Genomic DNA, 23,890 nt, shown 5'->3' with positions numbered 1-23,890 from the left:
GTTGCACGCACATATAGAGCAACGTGTTTCCACTTTTAAAGTGTATGTCAATATTTCAGCTAAGTCAAACAGTTAAAAGATGCTTTGAAAGTTTAAAACTTGCCATTGTCTTGAAGAGGCTTCCAGCACTCTGCTAGTGTGGGAGGGGCAGTGCATGGGCTGCACGTGAACTGCAGTGTCTCCAGCAACACAGAGCTGCCCACGGACGCCTGTCTGTAAATAATGCCGGGAAAAAACTATCGGCGAACGCAGCAGCCGCGTATCGGCCGATGCCGATACACGTCAAACCCGCAAATATCGGCCCGATTTATCTAAAATGTGCAGTTTTACTGTATTGAGGGGGTCTGAAAACCAGTCAGTATCTGGTGTGACCACCATTTGCTTCACGAAGTGCAACATCTCCTTCGCATAGAGTTGATCAGGTTGTTGATTGTGGCATGTGGAGTGTTTGTCCACTCCTCTTCAATGGCTGTGTGAAGTTGCTGGATATTGGCAGGACCTGGAACACGCTGTCGTATACGCGATCCAGAGCATCCCAAACATGCTCAATGGGTGACATGTCCAGTAACTATGCTGGACATGCAAGAACTTGGATGTTTTCAGCTTCCAGGAATTGTGTACAGACCCTTGCAACATGGGGCCGTGCGTTATCATGCTGCAACATGAGGTGATGGTCGTGGATGAATGGCATAACAATGGGCCTCAGGATCTCGTCACGGTATCTCTGTGCATTCAAAATGCCATCAATAAAATGCACCTGTGTTCGTTGTCCATAACATACGCCTGCCCATACCATAACCCACCGCCACCATGGGCCACTCGATCCACAACGTTGACATCAGCAAACCGCTCACCCACACAATGCCATACAATGCTGTCTGCCATCTGCCCTGTACAGTGAAAATCAGGATTCACCCGTGAAGAGAACACCTGTCCAAAGTGCCAGATGCCATCGAATATGAGCTCTTGCCAACTCAAGTCGGTTACAACGCGGACTGCAGTCAGGTCGAGACCCCGATGAGGACAACGAGCATACAGATGAGCTTTCCTGAGACGGTTTCTGACAGTTTGTGCAGAAATTCTTTGGTTATGAAAACCGATTGTTGCAGCAGCTGTCTGGGTGGCCGGTCTCAGAAGATCATGGAGGTGAAGATGCTGGATGTGGAGATCCTGGGCTGGTGTAGTTACACGTGGTCTGCGGTTGTGAGGCCGGTTGGATGTACTGCCAAATTCTCTAAAATTCTCTACGGCTTATGGTAGAGAAATGAACATTCAATTCACAGGCAACAGCCCTGGTGGACATTACTGCTGTCAGCATGCCAATTGCACGCTCCCTCAAAACTTGCAATATCTGTGGCATTGTGCTTTGTGATAAAACTGCACATTTTAGGCCTAGTCCACACGGACAGGGGTATTTTTATAACTGGAGTTTTTCCTCCTGTGTTTTAAAAAAAATCCGTCCACACATACTCTGTTTAAAAGAAATGTCCGCCTAAATGAAAACGCAAAAACACGCTATCAAGCACTGTCAAGAGCATGCCACACCAGCAGGCGGCGATATAACCCTAATCGTAAAGCCACGTTGACCAATCAGAAGCCTGAATCAGAAGCAAAAACCCCGGTTTTACTGTCTACACACAACACTGCAACCGGCGTTTCTGAAAATCCTCACCCCGGCAGGGGTTTTCAAAAATGTTCGGTTTCAGTGACCTGATACTGTGTTTCCGTGTGGACGAACGGCCGAACCGCGTAAAAAAAAAGTCACGGTTATAAAAATACCCGTGTCCATGTGGACAAGGCCTTAGAGTGGCCTTTTATTGTGGCCAGTCTAAGGCACACCTGTGCAATAAACGTGCTGTCTAATCAGCATCTTGATATGCCACACCTGTGAGGTGAATGGATTATCTCCGCAAAGGAGAAGTGCTCACTAACACAGATTTGTGAACAATATTTGAGAGAAATAGGCCTTTTGTGTACATAGAAAAAGTCTTAGATCTTTGAGTTCAGCTCATGAAAAATGGGGGCAAAAACAAAAGTGTTGCGTTAATAATTTTGTTCAGTGTATATTTGAACTAAAATGTAAATCTAACAAATGATTTGCAAGAGGACACAATAGGCTGAGAGCTAACTAAAAATACTTTTTTATTAAAGTTATTATGTGGCATTTGGGTATATTAAGATATTTTAAGTCAATCAACATGTATACTTAGATCATATTATCATGTTATGTAGTTGTTATACATTACTTAATGAGTCCTTGGAAGCACTTTTCCACTCCGTCAGCTTACATGTCAACACCGTCAGACAAAATATCTGACAGAGTTGACATCTGACGGAGTTGACAAAACAACATGTTTTTTCAACTTAATCACGTCTAATAAATGGTAGCCATTTTTATTTTCCTCAGTTGCCAGCTGCCATTAAACTAAACAAAACTACCAATTTTTATTTCAAAATTCTTGATTGAAATCATCCCTACTTTGAAGACAGTGTTGACACATAAAAGCTGTGACCACAGGGATTTCAACTTGTTTGCTGAATATATATATAAAAAAGTAAACTTACGAGACCATGTGTTGGACTGCTGCATTCATCAACAGATAGAAGTCAAAGGGGGTCCTCAGGGTTAAGTTGACCAAAATATGCCTGATTTATTTAGAATTTGAAACATTTCTGACGGAGTTGACATGAATTGATGACAGATTTTGAAAGGCTATTGTTAATGTATAAAATAATGCAATGTTCACTTTAAGTATTTTGTGATATTTTATTAAGCCATCCAATTAACCTCATATTCATATTTGTGCATTTTGGGCATTTTAAAACACTTTTTTTTTGCATTTTGATTTTGTGACCTCTATGGAGGACGAGTTCATTTGCATGGGCTTTCATAGTGCAGTGCCGGTATTTTATAAAATTCTATGAAATAATATAAATATATACAAAACTAAGGGTCTAAACATACACAAGTCTTTCATATCCAACTTTTAAAGCCTTTTAAATTAAATAATTTATTGTTTTTTAAGGTAAATTGCAACATTTTGATGGGGGACATGTTTTGTCCCTTATCTCAAGAATCAGTGATATATATATATATATATATATATATATATATATATATATATATATATATATATATATATATATATATATATATATATATATATATAGGGGTGTCAAAATTAATCGTTTCTACGATGCATCGCGATGCAGACGAGGACGATTCGGTTTCGGTTCAGTAATAGACCATAACCGATTATAATGTACTGACGCTTTTCTGACGTCATTTGTTGCGTACGTGCTTTGTCGCGGTAGCATACAATGGCAGAGGGAGGCGAGACGCGAGTGCGAGAAAATAAAAAATGCTCCAACTAGGCTACTTTAAAGCCGACATCTGGGCACATTTCGGCTTTTATGAACAACCTGGTAAGCACGACCTGCAGAAGACACGCGCTGTGTGCACTCATGTCACGCACAAATAGAATATGCAGGAGGTAATACCACTAACTTGATAAACCACGTTAGCCGTTTTCACCCCGAGCTGTTAACGCCTGGCAGAGTCTGACTGCTTTAGAGTAAGCGGATGAGCCCCAACGTCACCCGAATCCGCAGCCAAAAACAAATCATCCACCCGCCCAATAATTTTCTCTTATTTAAGTAGCCTATACGCACCCGATGGTCAAATTAAAATTATTCTGTGTTACGCGTGATTATAAATGGATGATCGTCACCTTCAACAGCGGATTCGGCGACGGTTGATGCGCGCATCTTTAATGGTAACATACACTGATTAATGAGCGCTGCTTTTAAATGAACATTTCTTTAAAACAATATTTATTTGACAGATTTCCTTTTCTTAATGGCATAAACAAGCTTTACTCCATAGACTGTAAAAAAAGCTTTACTCCCTTGAAACTTGAACTGGAATGTCACTGTTTCTGTCACTGCGACTTCCCGAACAGGCGAGCACACGCACACACATGCGCGCACACATCACTTTTGAAGTAAAATTTTAAATTGAGGATGCGGTGCATCCCGATGCATCGTGATATCGAATTGAACTGAATCGATGACATGATAATCGTAATCGAACCGAACCATGAGACCACTGTCGGTTCACACCCCTAATATATATATATATATATATATATATTCAGCACAAGCACAAAGAATCAGCGCACGGTTCTGCATCTACAGACGGGTCGTAACAGTGTTTGTGTGTGCTGTTAAAAACCAAAGTCAGATGCCTTCATCAGCAATATTTGTATCACATGCTCATGATTTTAAAGTCCCCCTGCGGTGAAAATCCAGCTTTTAATGTTGTTTATGTGTCTATGTGGTGTTTTTAATACGCTTTAAGACAAAGCATGTGTAAATTCATAAGTCGACACCATTGCTGAGTATTTCCTCCTTAAAACTGCAGTGAACCAAAGACAGTCTCAAAAACACGCTTTGAAATCGCTGGTGTTTCTGACGTCACAAACTACCTTGTAACCAATCAGATCAACGTGTGATCGTCAACCAGTGGATCTCTGAGCTGAGTGAGTGAGTGGAGGCGGTGCTCATTTGCATATTCATAGAACCGCGCATACTAAATGAGGCAAGGGTGTCGAGTTACATTCAAGATATTTTAAGGCATAAAGATTTTTTTTTTCAAGGAAAAAATATTTAAATGTGTCATTTTAGTGATCAAAGATGAGATTCAAGGGATAAAATTATAGACTACGGGGGACTTTAAGATTTTTTTTTTTTTTTTTCAAAGAGTTTTCAAACGTGTTTCCAATTGTGCCACAGGGTTATTATTGTTCACTAAAACTAAAACTAATAAAAACATTTCGGTAACACTTTGTTTTTGGGTTAAATTCTCGCTATTAACTATAGTTGCTTATTAGCATGCAAATTACTAGGGTATTGGCTGTTTATTAGTACTTATAAAGCACATATTAATGCATTATTCTGCATGACCTTATTCTACATCCCTTAATCGGACCCAATATCTAAACTTAAACCTTACAAAAACTACCTTACTAACTATTAATAAGCAGTAAATTAGGAGTTTATTGAGGCAAAAGTCACAGTTATTAGTGAATATGTGTTCCCCATACTAGTGTTACCAACAGTTTAGTATGACTAAAATTATACGTTTTTATTGACCACAACTAGACCAAAATACTCAGACTTAATCACCTAAAACTTGACTAAAAAGGTTGACAGGATATGACAAAACTAACAAGGGAATTTGACAGAGGACCGATTCTAAGACTGCACAAAAGTAACACTAGATCGTGGTTTAAATGATCAGATCATAAAAGGTTTTGAAACACCTCTAATCAGTGTTGAACACTTAATGTTAATCTCAGCGGATAACGGGGTCTTCAAGACATATATTAGCCAAAATTATCATTCTGTCATCATTTACACTTCCTCATGTCGTTCCAAACCTGTATGGCTTTCTTCTTCGCAACGTATAAAAAAAAAGTCCAAACATATTGGACCCAAATGACTTTCATTGCATGAACAAAAACACAAATTTTTTCTAAATATATTTTGATGCGCGATATATCGGCCACCATATCGGTATCAGCCGATATATGTTAATGTTTATATGAATTATATAAATATTATATAACATAAATTATAAATAAAAATTTGGATTTAGATTTATCGGACAATATATTAATTATCGGCATTAAAATATAAAGAATTATCGGTATAGGTATCAGCCGATATATGTTAATGTTTATATGAATTATATAAATATTATATAATATAAATTATATATAAAATTTGGATTTAGATTTATCGGACAATATATTAATTATCGGCATTCAAATATAAAGAATTATCGGTATCGGTATCAGCCGAAATTTTTGAGAGAGAAAGAGTGAACCAGAACTCACCACAGCCCGCTGAAAACACCAGCAGAACCGACAGAACCTGCAGCCCACCAGCACTCACACGCAACATCCTGAGACACAGAGAAAACAAACACAGAGAAGAGGACAATGAGAATTATAAAAACAACACTGGCTGCGTCTCAATTCCCACAGATAAAGCATGTACTTCCCTGACAATGGGAAAGTAAACACTTTTGAGTGTGTACTAAAACAGTACAGCATCGGGGCATAAAACCTTGGCTGAATCCAAAATCGCACACTTCCCTACTATATAGTAGGCGAAAAACAGTATGTGACAAAAGTAGCATGTCCGAATTCACATAAAAGTGTAGGCAAATAGTACCTACTACTTCCGGAGAAGTGTGTACACGATGGATATACCCCTTACTATACCTTTACTATCCCATGAGGCCACGGGAGAGGATTTATGAATGACAGGGAAGCGCTGGTCGGTCACATGATAATGACATCATGACAGATGTAGTACATCCGGATTATATTCTTACTACACACATTCATACTATATAGAAAATACTTTTTTTAGTGGTCGTGAAGTAAATACTTCTTCAAAATAAGTACCTACTCAGGAGAGTATGCGATTTCGGACGCAGCCCTTGTCTTGCATACTAGTTCACTGTGTTAGAAACATCAACGTTGACTATGGTTAACATGAAATGTTTGATTTTGTCTTTTAAAATGTCCCCTCTTCTAACACAAATAACAATACTTAAATACACTAAATGTGCTGACAATCAAACACACCCTGACCTTTCCTTCACGCACATGCACACTAAATACTATAAAGCACTAATATTTGGGGGGAAAAAAACACATAAGAGAAACACAACAGTCGGTGAAGTCATCACACACACACAGCATGCGGATGGGAAATGACAAACAGAGGTTTATTAGACAGACTGTGTGTCCTTTATAAAGGAGATGAGAATATGAATATTAATGTCGTGGCAGGGTGCTGGTTAGGAACATTTCTTTTTTGTAATCCAGCACTAGCCACCCGTCAGACACACCAACAAAACACTCTCAGAATAGTAATAAGCCGCTTCATCCTTTCATTGTTTTACTGAACTTCTCCTCCCTCTCTATCTCTCTCTCTCTCTCTCTCTCTCTCTCTCTCTCTCTGTGGGTGGTCTGTCTTTTAGTATCCTTCACGCCGTCTCTAATCCTGCTCAGACAGGAAAGGTCTGGCTTCTGTAAAATTGCTTTGTAGCCCGTCTCTCTTAAGTGTAATGAAACACGGATACAAATTTAATACTCGTCTCCCACACTGCAGCACAACCCAGCTACAGCCTAGTAGCTACAAAGAACACCACAGTAAATGCTTAGCAACGCCCTAACAACCACTCAGAACATCCAAATAACCACCTAACACTGTCAAGTTCCAATCATCTCCCTAGCAACCAACTATAACATCCCATCAACCACCAAGCAAATGCCCTAACGACCCACAACCCTTAGTAACTGCTTAGCAACACCTTAGAGACCACCCAGAACCCCTTATAATCCCCTAGCAAGGCACTAGTAACCACCCAGAACCCCCTAGTAACTGTTAATCAACACCTTAGAGACCACCTAAAACCCTCAATAACCACTTAGCAATACTATAATAACCCCAGAACACCCTAGTACCCTAGCAACCAACCAGAACTCCTAACAATCCCATATCAATGCCCTAATAACCACCCAACACCCCTAGTAACTTAGCAACGCCCTAGTGACCACTTAGAAACCCTCAAACAATCCCCTAGCAATGCCCAAGTAACCACCCAGAATGCCCTGGTAACTAAGCAACTCCCTAGCAAACATCCAAAACTCCCTAACAACCACCTAGCATTGTCATAGTAACCACCCAGAACATAATAACTGCTAAGCAACACCCTAAAAACACCATAACCACCTAAAAATACCCTAGTAACTATCCAATACCACCTAGTAACTTAGTAACACCTTTGGCAATCACCTAGCAACACCTTGTGATCACCCAAAATCTCCAAGTAACTGCATAGAAATATCCTGGTGACCACCCATGAGCCCCTAACAACTATCTAACAATACCCTAGTAAATATCCAGAACTACCTAGTAACTTAGCAACACCATATCTACCACCCAGAACCCCAAGCAACCACCTAACAACACCCTAATGACCACCCATAACCACCAGTAACTGCTTAGCAACACCCTAGTGATCACCCGGAACCCCCTAACAATCACCTAGTAATTCCCTAGTAACCATCCATAAGACCCTAGTAACTTCTTAGTAAGATCCTAGCAACACCCTAATGACCACCTAGAACCCTCTAACAACAACAAACTAGCAATACCCAAATAACTATCCTGGATCCCCCAGTAACTTATCAACAGCCCTAGATACCACCCAGAACCCCCTAACAATCCCCTAGAAATCCCCTAGTAACCACCCAGAATGCCCTAGTAACTAATCAGCTCCCTAGAAAACATCTAAAACTCCCTAACAATCACCTAGCAATGCCCTAGTAACCACCCAGAATGCCATAGTAACTAAGCAACTCCCTAGAAAACATCTAAAACTACCAAACAACCACCTAGCAATGTCATAGTCATGCATCATTGCATGAACACCATAGTAACTGCTATGCAACATCCTAGCAACATCATAACCACCTAACAATGCCCTAGTAACTATCCAGTACTACCTAGTAACTTAGCAACATCCTAGCTACCACCCAGAACCCCTAGCAATCACCTAGCAATACCCTAGAAACTCTCCAGTACCACCAAGTAACTAAGCAACACCCTAGCTACCACACAGAACCCCTAGCAATACCCAAGTAACTCTCCAGTACCACCAAGTAACTAAGCAACACCCTAGCTACCACACAGAACCCCTAGCAATACCCAAGTAACTATCCAGTACCACCTAGTAACTTAGCAACACCCTAGCTACCACCAAAAACCATCTAACAACCATCTAACAATTCCCTAGTAACTATCCTGAACCCCCTAGTAACTTAGCAAGACCCCAGCGACCACCCAGAACACCCTAGTAACTGCTAAGTAACACCCTAGCGACCAACCAGAACCCCATAACAACCACCTAGCAATGCCCTAGTAACCACCCAGAACACCCTGGTAACTGCTAAACAACACCCTAGCGACCAACCACCTAGAAATGCCCTAGTGACCACCCAGAACACCCTAGTAACTGCTAAACAAAATCCTAGCGACCAACCAGAACCCCATAACAACCACCTAGCAATGCCCTAATGACCACCCAGAATAGCCTAGTTCCTGCTAAGCAACACCCTAGTTACCAACCAGAACCCCATAACAACTACCTAGCAATGCCCTAATGACCACCCAGAACCCTCTAGTAGCTTCTTATAAACAACCCTGTCCCTAGCGACCACCCAGAACACCCTAGTAACTGCTTAGCAACACCCTAGCGACCACCCAAAACACCCAAGCCAATGAATTAGCTAAGGAAAGCTGTCTGGCTCATCAACATCATGGAGTTGAAACGACTGAGCATGTGGAGGCCTCAGCAGGTTCACGAGTGTGTGTGAATCTGGTGTCAGTGTGAAGTGGTCGCATGCGGCGAGGACTCGCTCCCTGATCTCTCCCAGCTGGTACCAGCATCCCGAAACTTTGCCAACAGCTTTTGCAAACACACACACACACTCTGCCAACAGCACCTCCCACTGGGAAACATGGAGAGAGAGAGAGGGCGAGAATATGTGCCAACTCATGCCTACAGAATCCACCCAGCATTTAAGAGCTAAACACAACCAGATAGGGAGAAAGACGCAAATAAAAGAGGGATTGAAGACTTATTTACAGGCATGGGAAGGTCGTGCACCAGCTCAGCTTGAGCATTGAAACGTCAGATGAGTTTCTGAGCGAGTGAACAGCCATTCTCTTGACTGTAAACTCAGACTCGCTGCAGCTCCAGGCGTTTAGCATTACAATTCCTGAAAGATTCAGAAGCGTTTTTGTCTGAGGTGATTTAGCTCGCAGCGGTTAGCTGAGCTATTTACAGCGGTAACTAGAGACACAGCTGAGGCCGATTCAAGAGCGCGCCTTTAACCGATCAAAAACTAACTTTAGCTGGACAATAACTTTATTCTAGAGCAGCTGTAAAGCCAAAACAATCTCTGTTACTTTAATTTCCTATTATCACTGTAAAGCCGCTTTGAAACAATCTATATTGTTAAATGCGCTGTATAAATGAAGGTGACTTGACTTGACCAATAATGATACTGGAACTGCAGCATTTATGATAAGTAAGCGGCGAGCAGAACTGTGTGTTTATGGGACGTATCAAAGCGGGATAGTAGCCTATAGTCTGTTTACTGACCGTTTCATGCACTAATACAGCAAACACACGGGTTTCTTATCAGCCCGCCTGGAAATAAACTTGTGTTTGCAAGGTTGATACGGCAAGGAAGAACTAAGCACTGGATTTCCAGCATGAGTAGATGAAAAAATCTTTTGTGTGTGTGTGTGTGTGTGTGTGTGTGTGTGTGTGTGTGTGTGTTTCCGTGTGTGAGTATCTGAGTGTGTGAGTATGTGTGTGTGTGTGTGTGTGTGTGTGCGTGTGAGTGTGTGTGTGTGTGTGTGTGTGTGTGTGCTATTTCTTTCTATTTCTATCTCTTTTGATTTTAAGATAACTGAGCTGTGAAAAAGCAACATCTGAGCAAAAAAAAAAAGATAAAAAAATCTGACTGACAGCTTGCAAAACAAATTATATGTCAGACTTACAAAGATATCAGTGATATTTAGTTTGAAATGTCAGTTGAGTCACTTTATGTGATTATAAATGCAATGAGTGTTTTTCGTTTTGTTTTTTGAGCCGTCTTTATCTGCATCTTATGAAGAAGAACGGAAAGGAAAAACTTTAAAAATGAGTCAGAGTGAATAAAATCAATATAATGTGACATTTTAAATAGAGAATAACAAACAAAAATTACTGTGACTTTTAGTTTTAACATTTATATTGCAACCTTCATGATCTAGAAAACGGTGAAAAGCGATATGAAAGTCATGCACATAAATACTTTGATGAAACAATGAATATATATAACAAAAAAAATTCTACATTGATGTAGGATTTACTTTGAAACATTTTTCACTCAAAAATTTCACAAATAATTACAAAGAAATGTCAAGTAACATTGAGTTAAATGTGAATTTTGAAGTAGAAAGACTGAAATTGCATATTCTTGTAAAACGAACCTCATTAATCTTTGTTTTATTTACATCTCCCATTGCAAGTCCCATTGCATTCATCTTTTCTTCATTGTCCTCCAGTCATTTGTGCACTGAAACGGCTGAGCAATTATTTGTGATTCTTCCAAATTGGTCTATTATTGTGGAATCAAATATATCAGATAAATTCACATTCAACTGACAAGTAAAAAAAACTTTACATATGGATAGTTCTTAAAGGTGCAAATCTACAAAAAGAGGCCAGCAAAGTAAATCAGACAAGTGGTGTGTCGATGTAAGAAGTTTTTAAACATGCAAATGCGAGTTAAAGAGGACCTATTATGCTTCTGCCCATGTTCATCTTTGTTTAGTGTGTAATGTTGCTGAGTTCTTCTCTATATCAGTGTCAGTGTTTCTGAACTCATGAAACGCCTCCATTGTAGTCTTGAGTTTCTTCCGGGAACGAACACTTCACAATATTCCTCATTATAATAATTCATATGCAGAATAAAAAGGCGGGGCCTGGTTGAGTTAGTTAGTAGTGTGTTAAACTGGTGGTTATGGGAAGGGGCGGGACATTTCCCAAACACAATGGAAGCGCTCGACCAATCACAACACACTGCTCCAGCCGACCAATCAGAGCACAGTGTGCTTTTCAGAAGGAGGAGCTTCATAGAGACAGGAAGTAAACAGAGCGTTACTGGCAGACTGGGAAGAGAGTAGCCGCAACAATGGAGAATATGGGAAAATAATCAACATTCAAGCAGGAAAACCTATTCTAGAATAGCCTGAAAACAACATCAAGACTTTGTAAAAGGGCATAGTAGGTCGTCTTCAAAGCTGAAAATGAAAAAGGCCTTTATTTAGTTTGAGTTTGAGCTCAGACACGACTGACAGTTTCTCAAGTCCCTCACCATCATGAATCAAACACTGCTTTAACACAATCCAATGCTCAGACTAGTTAAACTCTCGTCAGCCAAAGCCTGAGCGTCTTTGTCAAGTGAATTTAAAGCCCAAAGGCTTTGCATTTCTAATATTTGTGATGGATTCAGTGGCTCTTAATTCCACTTGGCATTTTCTGATTAAATCAGCTTCTGTTTTCCAGTCCTCCGCTTCTACATCCAAAACACCCACAGCTCAAACCCAGCGCCAGCGGCTCCCTCCCCGTGTGACTTCATCAAAGTGAGACATGGCTGACAATGATGCGGTCAGGCGTCGTGTGTGTGTGTGTGTGTGTGTGTGTGTGTGTGTGTGTGTCAGCTGCAGTAATTGGCTGTTGCTGATGCCTCTTGCTGTTGGTGTCTGGCTGGTTTTTGTGAGTCCAGACTCAGTGCCGGATGTCTGAAGGAATGAGGACAGATGTGAGGGTAGATATATAGATATATAGCAGGGTAAATCATAGAGCTGCATGATTAATCGCTAAAAGATCATGATCTCAATTCAAACACCCACACGATCTTATTCCTAAATGACAATGATTCGCCTGTGACTATTAAACCTTTGACAAAATCACATCATTATGAAACAGCTTCACAAACAGCTTCTTTTCAACCACACAATATCATTATTTCAGTGTTACAAATAAAAAAAAATTCACAAGAAGTACTGAGATAAAAGTATATGGTTCGGATAATTAACACTGATGTAACTTGACGCTTCAAATAACGATTGTATCAATTATATCGTTACACCAGTAGGTGGCGACAAGTGACTGTTAAAAATGTCTTTGTCACTGAATCATTCAAGAGATTCGTTCAGAAATGCTGATTCATCCAGTAATGAAACGAGTGAAGGATTTAGAAGAGTCATTGGGCCCTATTTTAACGATCTGAAATGCAAGTATCAAACCCAAAACGCAAGTAACTTTGTGGGCGGATCTCGGGCGCTGTTGCTATTATACCGGCGGGATAAAGGACTCTTGCACCCGATGCAAACCTAAAAAGGGTTGGTCTGAAGTAGCTTCATTACTCATAGGTGTGGTTTGGGCGTAACGTGAAATAAACCAATCAGAGCGTCATCTCACATTCCCTTTAAAAGCAGGCACGCTTGTTCCATGGCGGATTGCTATTATAACGGTGGATTTGCCAGACGCACACAAGGAGATTTAGATTTTAGATTTATGCCTATCTTTTCACATCTTCATGGACACCACAATGATTTCCCTCGTGTGGTAATATTTTTCCTTTTAATTATGTATGGTTTGCAAAAATGGCAACTGCTGCGTCTGTGTAGATGAGAGAAGCAAAGTGTATGCGCGTTGTGCACACGCTACATTATGGCCAAGCATGCGCCCTTAAAATAGCATCTGAATAACACGCCACTGAAAACGCGCCACTGAAAACGTTCCCTGGTGCTATTTTGCAGTTTCAGAAAACAATTCCGCCACTGACCAGGAAAAACCTCGTCTAAAGTCAGTGGAGGAATTGTTTTCTGAAACTGCAAAATAGCACCAGGAAACGTTTGCGCCGGAACACGCCTCGATTTTTCGCTGAACCGCCCCCGGGAGCCGAGTTAATTTCCTAATTTACCGACGTGCGTCTGTGGAGGGAAAAGTCCGCTGTGCGCGGGTGCAAAATAGGAATGATACATGCGTCGGTTCATTCATTCAACGAATCATTCATTCAACAATTCATTCCGATTTATTTAACTTTTTAAATAGACTGCAATTTACATTTTGTTAGAACCTCTAGTAAATTACATTTATTTCGTTTAATTTGTTCAGAATCATGGGAGAATCGCGATCTGTTTAAAAAAAAAAAATGTGATTCTCAATTTATCCAGAATCACTAGTCAATCATGAAATCTAAAATCTAGAATTCAAACCAAATGAAACCACTCTATAAACTCTAAAACATTTTACTCAAACTATTTTGCCTCTTCAAAATGCATTTATTTAAATGTTTTTAATTTACGTATCAATTTTATTTATTCACTAAAGCACACTTTGTACCTGTTTGGTGCTTCACCTCTTTAATATCCTCCTTGTATTTAATTCAATTCATTCAAAAGTATCAATAGAAATAGTTCAATCCAGTGTTGTAATTATGAAAAAAAAACGAAATTAAAAATATTTTTCGTTACCTGAAATAAAGCTGAACTAAATTCAAATATAAATATTAGATGGAAAACCCTAAATGAAAATTAGAAATGCTGCTTTGGCAAATAAATGAAATAAAATAATTTTAAGTTGAAGTACTAAAATTAGTAAAACTGAAATATAAATAAATTAAAGCTAAATAAATATATATATATATATATAAAACTTGTTAAAATATGTGTTAAAAGAAATGACAAAAGCACATTACAAAATTACTCTAATCTAACTCTAAACTAATATTAAAATGAAAACTGAAAACATAATTACTATAATAGCATATCAATATTATTAAAATAACTGCTTCAGTCTCTATAAAAGAGGATTATTTTACACAATAATTCTTTATGGTGTATTTTTATGCAATTTAGATTATTGCATCCTTAGTAAACATAATTATTGCATAAAGATGTAAATATGCATAAAAATACATAGTAAACAAAAAACTGCATGTTGCATTTTTTGCATATTAGGTTATTACATACTCATCTTAGAAACATGCTAATGCTATTTGTGCCGCCTATGCAGTTTCACATGGGTCGCTAAGTAATGCAGATCAGTGTGAGTGCAGCCGTGACGAGCACAGATTCACTGATGTGGTCAAAGAGTTTCGCTCTGAGATGTTTTCAGCCTCGGTGTAATTCTAATGGGCTTGTGCAGCTCATCAGCACATCTGAGAGAAGATAATGAGAGATAATGAGAGATAATGAGCATTTCGCTCCACTCGAATGCCTCTACAGCCTCAAAGAGGGACGGAGACATTACAACAACAAATAACCTCTAACACAACACACCTCAGGAGGTTTCAGAGTCAGAATGCCATCCAACTCTCCAGAGTCAAACTAAATTTTCATATACAGTAGAGAGAACAAGTATTTGATACACTGCCGATTTTGCAGGTTTTCCCACTTACAAAGCATGTAGAAGTCTGTAATTTTTATCATAGGTAATCTTCAACTGTGAGTGACGGAATCTAAAACAAAAATCCAGAAAATCACATTGTATGATTTTTAAGTAATTCATTTGCATTTTATTGCATGACATAAGTATTTGATACATCAGAAAAGCAGAACTTAATATTTGGTACAGAAACCTTTTATTTGCAATTACAGAGATCATACGTTTCCTGTAGTTCTTGACCAGGTTTGCACACACTGACCAGGGATTCTGGCCCACTCCTCCATACAGACCTTCTCCAGATCCTTCAGGTTTCGGGGCTGTCGCTGGACAATACGGACGTTCAGCTCCCTCCAAAGATTTTCTATTGGGTTCAGGTCTGGAGACTGGCTAGGCCAATCCAGGACCTTGAGATGCTTTTTACGGTGCCATTCCTTAGTTGCCCAGGCTGTGTGTTTCGGGTCGTTGTCATGCTGGAAGACCCAGCCACGACCCATCTTCAATGCTCTTACTGAGGGAAGGAGGTTGTTGGCCAAGATCTCGCGATACATGGCCCCATCCATCCTCCCCTCAATACGGTGCAGTCGTCCTGTCCCCTTTGCAGAAAAGCATCCCCAAAGAATGATGTTTCCACCTCCATGCTTCACGGTTGGGATGGTGTTCTTGGGGTTGTACTCATCCTTCATCTTCCTCCAAACACGGCGAGTGGAGTTTAGACCAAAAAGCTCTGTTTTAGTCTCATCAGACCACATGACCTTCTCCCATTCCTCCTCTGGATCATCCAGATGGTCATTGGCAAACTTCAGACGGGCCTGAACATGCGCTGGCTTGAGCAGGGGGACCTTGCGTGCGCTGCAGGATTTTAATCCATGATGGCGTAGTGTGTTACTAATGGTTTTCTTTGAGACTGTGGTCCCAGCTCTCTTCAGGTCATTGACCAGGTTCTGCTGTGTTGTTCTGGGCTGATCCCTCACCTTCCTCATGATCACTGAAGCCCCACGAGGTGAGATCTTGCATGGTGCCCCAGACCAAGGGAGATTGACCGTCATCTTGAACTTCTTCCATTTTCTAATAATTTCGCCAACAGTTGTTGCCTTCTCACCAAGCTGCTTGCCTATTGTCCTGTAGCCCATCCCAGCCTTGTGCAGGTCTACAATTTTATCCCTGATGTCCTTACACAGCTCTCTGGTCTTGGCCATTGTGGAGAGGTTGGAGTCTGTTTGATTGAGTGTGTGGATAGGTGTCTTTTATACAGGCAACGAGTTCAAACAGGTGCAGTTAATACAGGTAATGAGTGGAGAACAGGAGGGCTTCTTAAAGAAAAACTAACAGGTCTGTGAGAACCGGAATTCTTACTGGTTGGTAGGTGATCAAATACTTATGTCATGCAATAAAATGCAAATTAATTATTTAAAAATCATACAATGTGATTTTCTGGATTTTTGTTTAAGATTCTGTCTCTCACAGTTGAAGTGTACCTATGATACAAATTACAGACCTCTACATGCTTTGTAAGTAGGAAAACCTGCAAAACCGGCAGTTTATCAAATACTTGTTCTCCCCACTATATATATAGACCTTTAGACGACACACTAACACTAGGGTGACCATACGTAGTCTTTTTGGACCTTAAAAAATGCGTCCGGCCTAGTGATGGGTCGGTCATGAACAATTCGTTCATTTTGAACGAATCTTTAATATGACTCGGGACTACCGAGTTGTCTCAGAGAGTGATTCGTTCATTCGTTCAGATTCGTTCAACATCCTATGGGTTCTGTACTGGAAACCGAAATGATTAGTTCATCTCTCGAGTCTTCGGGTTCGGGTCCAAGTCTCTCGTTCTTCCCATCAGTCCCATAGAGGCTATGCTGTTGGTACCGGAAAGAGAAATGATTAGATCATCTCTCGAGTCTTCGGATCTGATTCCTGTGAGTCTTTCGTTCTTTTGTCGAAAAGAAGAACTCGAACACGAAGACTCGAGAGATGAACTAATCAGTTCTGTGTCCGGTAGCGACAGCATAGCTCAGTTTATGAGGATCACGGGATGAACGAACGGCTCAGATTGGGAGGTGAGGTAAACTAACGCATAGCCTGAAGACCAAGATAAATTAATGAATCATTTCTGTTTCTCATAATTTGGCCTTTTCCTCGCACTGCAATTTTTATTCTAAATGCGATCAACATTTGATGTGCTTGGGGAATTTGTCTAACGCAACATTTTAAATACATTCTGCTGAAATTAACAAAATGACTCGAAAAAAGATTCGTTCATTTAGATGAACGAGATTCAAAGATCCGAGTCAGTAAAATGACCCAAACTTCCCACTACTAGGCCGGGATTTCTAGATCAACCAAAATGTCCGGGATTCGGCTTTTGCTTTCTACAGTCGCCATTTTTGCATTGCTTTAGGTCCTGCCTTCTCGCACGCCACCATTGGTCAGTCGGTCATGTAACGCAAACATTGGTCACACTGTATCTCAGTCATTCCTCTGAGCAGCAGGAGAGCACAAGAGACACAGCAGTGCTTGCTTATCAACAGTGGCACATGGCTCCTGTACAGCGTTAAAAAAAAGCCCCAATTTAAACTCACAGACGATTTACAGAGAAAATTCCTGTGTTTTCGTCTCGGGACCTGTGTTTTCGTCGGGACCCGTGTAAAGCAGAATGCATGACCTGCAAAGCTGGCATTACGTGTCAGTGTCAAATAAAGGTGCTGGCGACCTAGAAGCCCACATAAGGAAAGTATACAAGAGTATACAAAGTATTTTTTTACTGAAATAGTGTAGAAGATGTTTTATTTTATTTTAACCTATGGCCATGAAAAGAAACAGTGTCATGTATAAGGTGTTAAAAGGTAAACTATTATTACTTTTTTTATATTATTCTACTGTTGCGGGCCAAACGTTGAATGGAAAGGATGTATTTCTTTATGTATTAAAGTACAATAATAACATAGTTGCAAGGTTGTGAATACATTTGTCAAGTATTTTTTGATGCATATAACCCCCCCCCCCATACCCCCCACCCTCTTTTCTAAAAACTAAAATATGGTCACCCTAACTAACACATATGCTAACACACATGCATTTCCCATTCCATCTGTTTATCACACACTGCCTCTGTTTGCAGATCTGTCTCACTCAGTCAGTCAGAGTGAGTGAAAGTGTTTCTCATCTCACAAGCCCACACACATCCGAATGAAGTGTCTCTCCTAATCAAACTAGTTCAAATCTAATCCGGTTCTGGAGCAGCACTGACATTTACATGCAGGAAAGTCAGTGGGAGTCAAAACCACCCGTGAGAAAGACAAACCACACATCTCACGCATATATCCAGGGCTTGACATGCAGTCTTTTGCTCACCATTCACTGTTTTCCAAAGTTACTGGCCACAATTTTGACATTGATACCATGGGGAAAACTGCCATATAGATATTTTTAATATTATCTCATAATTTGGCAGCCGGTAAATTAGGCTGCTGTCCCTTTAAGACCTGACGCACAGATCCACTATACTGTTTATATAGCCGATATACTTGTCTTTATGTGCATGCATTTTGGGTGTTTGAGCACAAAATCTGCAGGAATGAGTAAAACTATGCTCAATACAGGACGATATCGGGACAGATACAGATATGGTGGCCGATATATCATGTGTCCCTAACGTAAACTTAAAAAAACAAATGGAAATTAGAAATGTTGCTTTGGCAACTAAGTGAGTTTTAGCTGAGGTACTAAAATTACGTAAAGTACATAACAAAACAATCAAAATTTTAACTAAAATTTTAATGAAAACTGAAAATATAAAATAAAACTTAACTCTAAATATTAATAAACACTACAATTGTCACGTAACGTGGTATCGAAGCTCACGAAGACGATGAATGCACAGAATAATCTATTCAGGAGAAACAGCATTGACATGACGGACAGAGAACGAGGGAGAACACAAACACAGGGTTTGAATAATCAGGAGAACTAATGACATAATTGCCAGAACAGATGAATGAAATCAATAATCAGACACACTGGGAAAAGCACAAAACGTAGAAACCCTGACAATAATAGTATTGGCTACGAACAATGCCAAAATAACACTGCTCTGGAAATAGATACACTTGTAAAAGTCAATGCAGAAATGGATTCAATACAGTCTCATCCTCTCAATTATCGAGCATCATGTGACACCTGACACATGTAAAACAAACAGGTGTGAGGATCATGAAGAACGACTGCATTTGTTCCTGCTTGAAGAGACTCGTAAATCTTCCTCACTAAAGGAGCACATAAACAAAAGCAGCGACGTTTATGGTGTAAATCACACGGGTTTACAACACTACACAGACTCAGAGTATATGAAACATCTCCAGTCTGCAAGAATCAGATAAACATGCAGAAAATCAGCTGTATAAGAATTAGTATAATAATATGCTGGAGCTCGGTTAGAAATTGTTACAAGATTGTGATCCCATGCTTCCTAAATGCCATCGATTTGGCTTATTAAACCTTTTTTGTCTATTAAACAATATTTCTGTTACATTAATTCAAATGATCACAGAAGTACTGGGATAAAAGTGTATAGTTCATATATAAACACTGATGTCTATGGAAGTGATCAAAAAAGCGCAAACCAATCTTTTGAAAGTAATTAGACACTTCAAATAAAGATTGTATTACTGTTAAACATGTATTTGTCATTGAATCATTCATTCAAGAGATTCGTTCAAAAACACTGATTCATCCGGTAGTGAAACAAGTGAAGTCTTTATGAGTGAGTCATTGAATCATTCATTCAAGAGATTCGTTCAAAAGCACTGATTCATCCAGTAATGAAACAAGTGAAGTATTTATGAGTGAGTCATTGAATCATTCATTCAAGAGATTCGTTCAAAAACACTGATTCATCCGGTAGTGAAACAAGTGAAGTCTTTATGAGTGAGTCATTGAATCATTCATTCAAGAGATTCGTTCAAAAGCACTGATTCATCCAGTAGTGAAACAAGTGAAGTCTTTATAAGTGAGTCATTGAATCATTCATTTAAGAGATTCGTTCAAAAACACTCCCTGCGTCCCAAAGTGCATACTATCCACCCTATCTGCCCTAAATAGTATTGACAATTACTATTGTCACATACTATTTAGTATGGATAGTATGCACATTGGGACGCAGGCACTGATTCATCCAGTAATGAAACAAGTGAAGTCTACATGAGTCATTGAATCATTCATTTAAGCCGAATTAAAAAAAAATATTCAAAATTAAAAAATGTTTAATATAGTCTGCATAGTTTATAGTATAGTATAGTTGTCTGTTCAGAATCGCGGGAGAATCGCAATCTCTGTTTGAAACAAAACAATCGTGAGTAAGGAGGGCAAAAAGTACTCTACTCCATGTTTTTAATCATTGTAATGATTAGTGCAATAGTATTTTATTTTATTTAGAGTTTTTACAACGTGCAATATTATTATCATCTATTACAATGTGTATTTATTTAAACTAGAAAGGTTATTTATATAGTCTTTTTTTTTTGCATTCTTTGCATTTTTAAAATGTTTTGTCGCTCTCTGCTCTACCTTAAAATATATATATTTTTTATTTATTTAAAACCTGACTCTGAGAAACGCACAAGAATTCCAATGTACCTGTACTGAAACGTACTTGTGCAAATGGCAAGAAACTTTGAACTTTGATTCTCAGTTTCTCCAGAATCCTGCAGCTCAATAATACGATACTCAGAGCCAAAGGAATATCACATGACCCCTGCTCAGGTATAAAACATACTACTCCTTTTTAAAACAACGTGAATCAGTCGTGAAACATGACCAGAACGAATATCTGTATATGTTCAGTACAAACATTTTTACATTAATTGGCACATTGAATTAAATGTGAAAAATTAAGACTGCATGTATGAAAGATTTACACAGAAACTCATTTTGCACGTGTTTTATGAACGAAGCCCAATGCATTACACTAACAAACAACATATGCAATCTTTATTAGTAAAATAACAATAATAGACTAAATGAATAAAAACACTTCACAGGAATGCAAATGCAATACATGCTTTTTTTAATATGTGACACGTGCATGTTTTGTATTCTTGCAGCAGAAGTATTCAAATAGGCCTATAGCCTAAAATAAAATGCAGATCGATTAAGCACAGTTTTAAATTCTCAACTAAGCTGGGGCCAATTCATCTCAGAAAAATACGTCTTTACAGAGGAACAAACAGATGAAAGTCTCGCCAGTGGCAATAACCGGTCCATGGCCAATTACTGAAGCGCAGCCGAGAACAAAAGCCCAAGACAAGATCACCTCGAAAGGAGGAGAAACATGAGATAATGAAGCTTCAAGCCAGAGGCCGATCAGCCGACGCATCCAGAGAGACAGACAGATTAATAGTCAGACTTAGCATTATCCACACCAATAACTCTACACACGGTGGATATGAGCTTAATATAGCCAGCGGTCGCAGGTGCGGAGCATCTGACGGCGGACAGGCTGGCGCACCGAGGGTTAACCGGCTGTCTGGTTGCCATGGTTACTCTGGAATACCGGGAGACTCAAACTAACCGTGGCGGGGAAAAATCCTCTATTGTCTTTTGCATATGGATAACGGTGCGACTCTGCGTCTTCACACGTTTCTATTGAAGCTTTTTAAGGTCTGCTTAAAAAGAAGAATCACATATTTAGATAATTACATATAATAAAGGCTGAAAATGTTTTCTTTGTATATTTATTAAATATTATTATTAAAAATAAGTGTTATTTGAGATTATTTTATTTGTTTTAATTGCAAATTTTAAGAATAACTAGCCTTAAATTGACATTAAAGAGCAGAACAAGTCTGACTGTTCATTTTGAATACAGAATAACTGGCATTAAAATGATTTACTAAAGATAGCAAAACAAGACTATTAATACATCCACTGTAAAAAGTGTCAATGTTCTGTTGACACTTACAAACGCTTTATATCTGATCTGAACCTTTTCATTCATGCATCCTAATATATTCATGCTGATTTAGTTGGTTCAATAAAAACAGTAAATTTGCATGCGATTTCCAAATGACTACTGTTTAATTTAATGAGCACATTTGCACACATCTGCCTCAGAAACATGTCAGTGATGTCAAACACACATTGATATGAGCGTCTGTCTGGTGTCAGGCGAGGAGAACGGACTATAAACACAGAGACACTGAGACGCCTTCCTTTGTTTGACGGGTCCTCTCATTAACAGGCGTGAGGGGGGCGTGAGGGGGGCTGGGGGGGACTGGGAGACCTCCTGCGGACCGCTGGACGAGAGACAGTTAAACACAGAATAATAGCAGGTTCCTGTTCTTGTGAAATGGGGTTTACATTAGTGGAAGTTATCATCAATGCATGTAAAAGACATCCAGAGATACTAAACTGCAATTGCAAACAAATACAAATGAAGATTGTTTCAGTGCAATGCTTTTCAAAATCAGAATGTAATTTATTGACAAGGAATTAGTCTTGAAATTGATTGTGTGTGTATAACATACACATAGCCTTATATATTGCATTATAAAAGTATTTTTAAAGCATTCATATTTTTGCTCATTATAAAAGCATTAGTGCATTATAAAAGTATTTTGATGCATTAATTATGCCTTGTAATGCACCTTATGATCTCATGAATAATTATAACCACAGTTTAATACATTATAATACTCTCCATTAAATGTCACACCTTTAGAAAGTAAAATGCATTAAAACACATTCAGATGAAACAAGGAATCTGCAAATATAGGCTTTAAGTAAAGTGTTACCTCTGTGGAAATTTCTGTATATTCTCTTCCAATAATAATAATAAACAAAAAATGTATTAAATTACTCTCTTATTCTTTCTTTTCTTAGGATGATGTGGAAAAATAAGTCCTTCTGAAGACACGACTATTGTACCTAATGCCAGTAACATGGTAACATCTTAATGATCTAGTTTGATTGAAGTCTAAAGTCTAATTTATTTAATCATTTGAATTAATCCACCACATTATATTACACCAATATCAAGTTTCTCACCACCGTAAAGCCACAGTATCATAGTCAGATCACACATGAAGTAACATTACATCATCAAGAAGGAAGCACTCATGTCTGAACAACGACTAAACACATCTAACTCAACATTAATAATGAAGATCTGACAGGTTATTCATGTAAAGACATTAACAAGACAAAAGCATTATAAGGACACAGACAAACGCAAGTAATTAATATTCCCACAAACACATTCTTGGGTTTGTGAATGACAGTAATGCGACGGAAATGATTCTGTAGGTCACATGACAGTGACAACATGCCGGATGTAGAACATCCCAGATTACACACTACACACACTCACACACTCATCACATGTAGATTACTGTCCAGCAGTTTCAGTGATACACACACTCACACACTCACCACATGTAGATTACTGTCCAGCAGTTTCAGTGATACACACACTCAAACACTCATCACATGTAGATTACTGTCCAGCAGTTTCAGTGATACACACACTCACACACTCATCACATGTAGATTACTGTCCAGCAGTTTCAGTGATACACACACTCACACACTCATCACATGTAGATTACTGTCCAGTAGTTTCAGTGATACACACACTCACACACTCATCACATGTAGATTACTGTCCAGCAGTTTCAGTGATACACACACTCACACACTCATCACATGTAGATTACTGTCCAGCAGTTTCAGTGATACACACACTCACACACTCATCACATGTAGATTACTGTCCAGCAGTTTCAGTGATACACA

At 39.1% G+C, this 23,890-nt stretch overlaps 1 protein-coding gene across 1 annotated transcript in view; it reads right to left on the bottom strand.

The window, feature by feature from the left end:
* Positions 1–23,890, bottom strand: part of ncana (neurocan a) — a gene marked incomplete at its 3' end in the record, with an annotated part of 97,127 nt that overhangs the window by 61,481 nt on the left and 11,756 nt on the right. Inside the window, exon 2 of the mRNA XM_081375587.1 lies at positions 5,901–5,968. Within this exon, the coding sequence (XP_081231713.1) occupies positions 5,901–5,967 (67 nt within the window). The 5' untranslated portion in view covers position 5,968. The remainder of the gene's footprint in view (positions 1–5,900; positions 5,969–23,890) is intronic.

This window comes from Scardinius erythrophthalmus (genome assembly GCF_964197995.2).
Source record: "Scardinius erythrophthalmus genome assembly, chromosome: 9".
Classification (NCBI taxonomy): domain Eukaryota; kingdom Metazoa; phylum Chordata; class Actinopteri; order Cypriniformes; family Leuciscidae; genus Scardinius; species Scardinius erythrophthalmus.
Note: the sequence above shows the minus strand (reverse complement) of the source record. Positions and strands in the feature narration are given on the sequence as shown.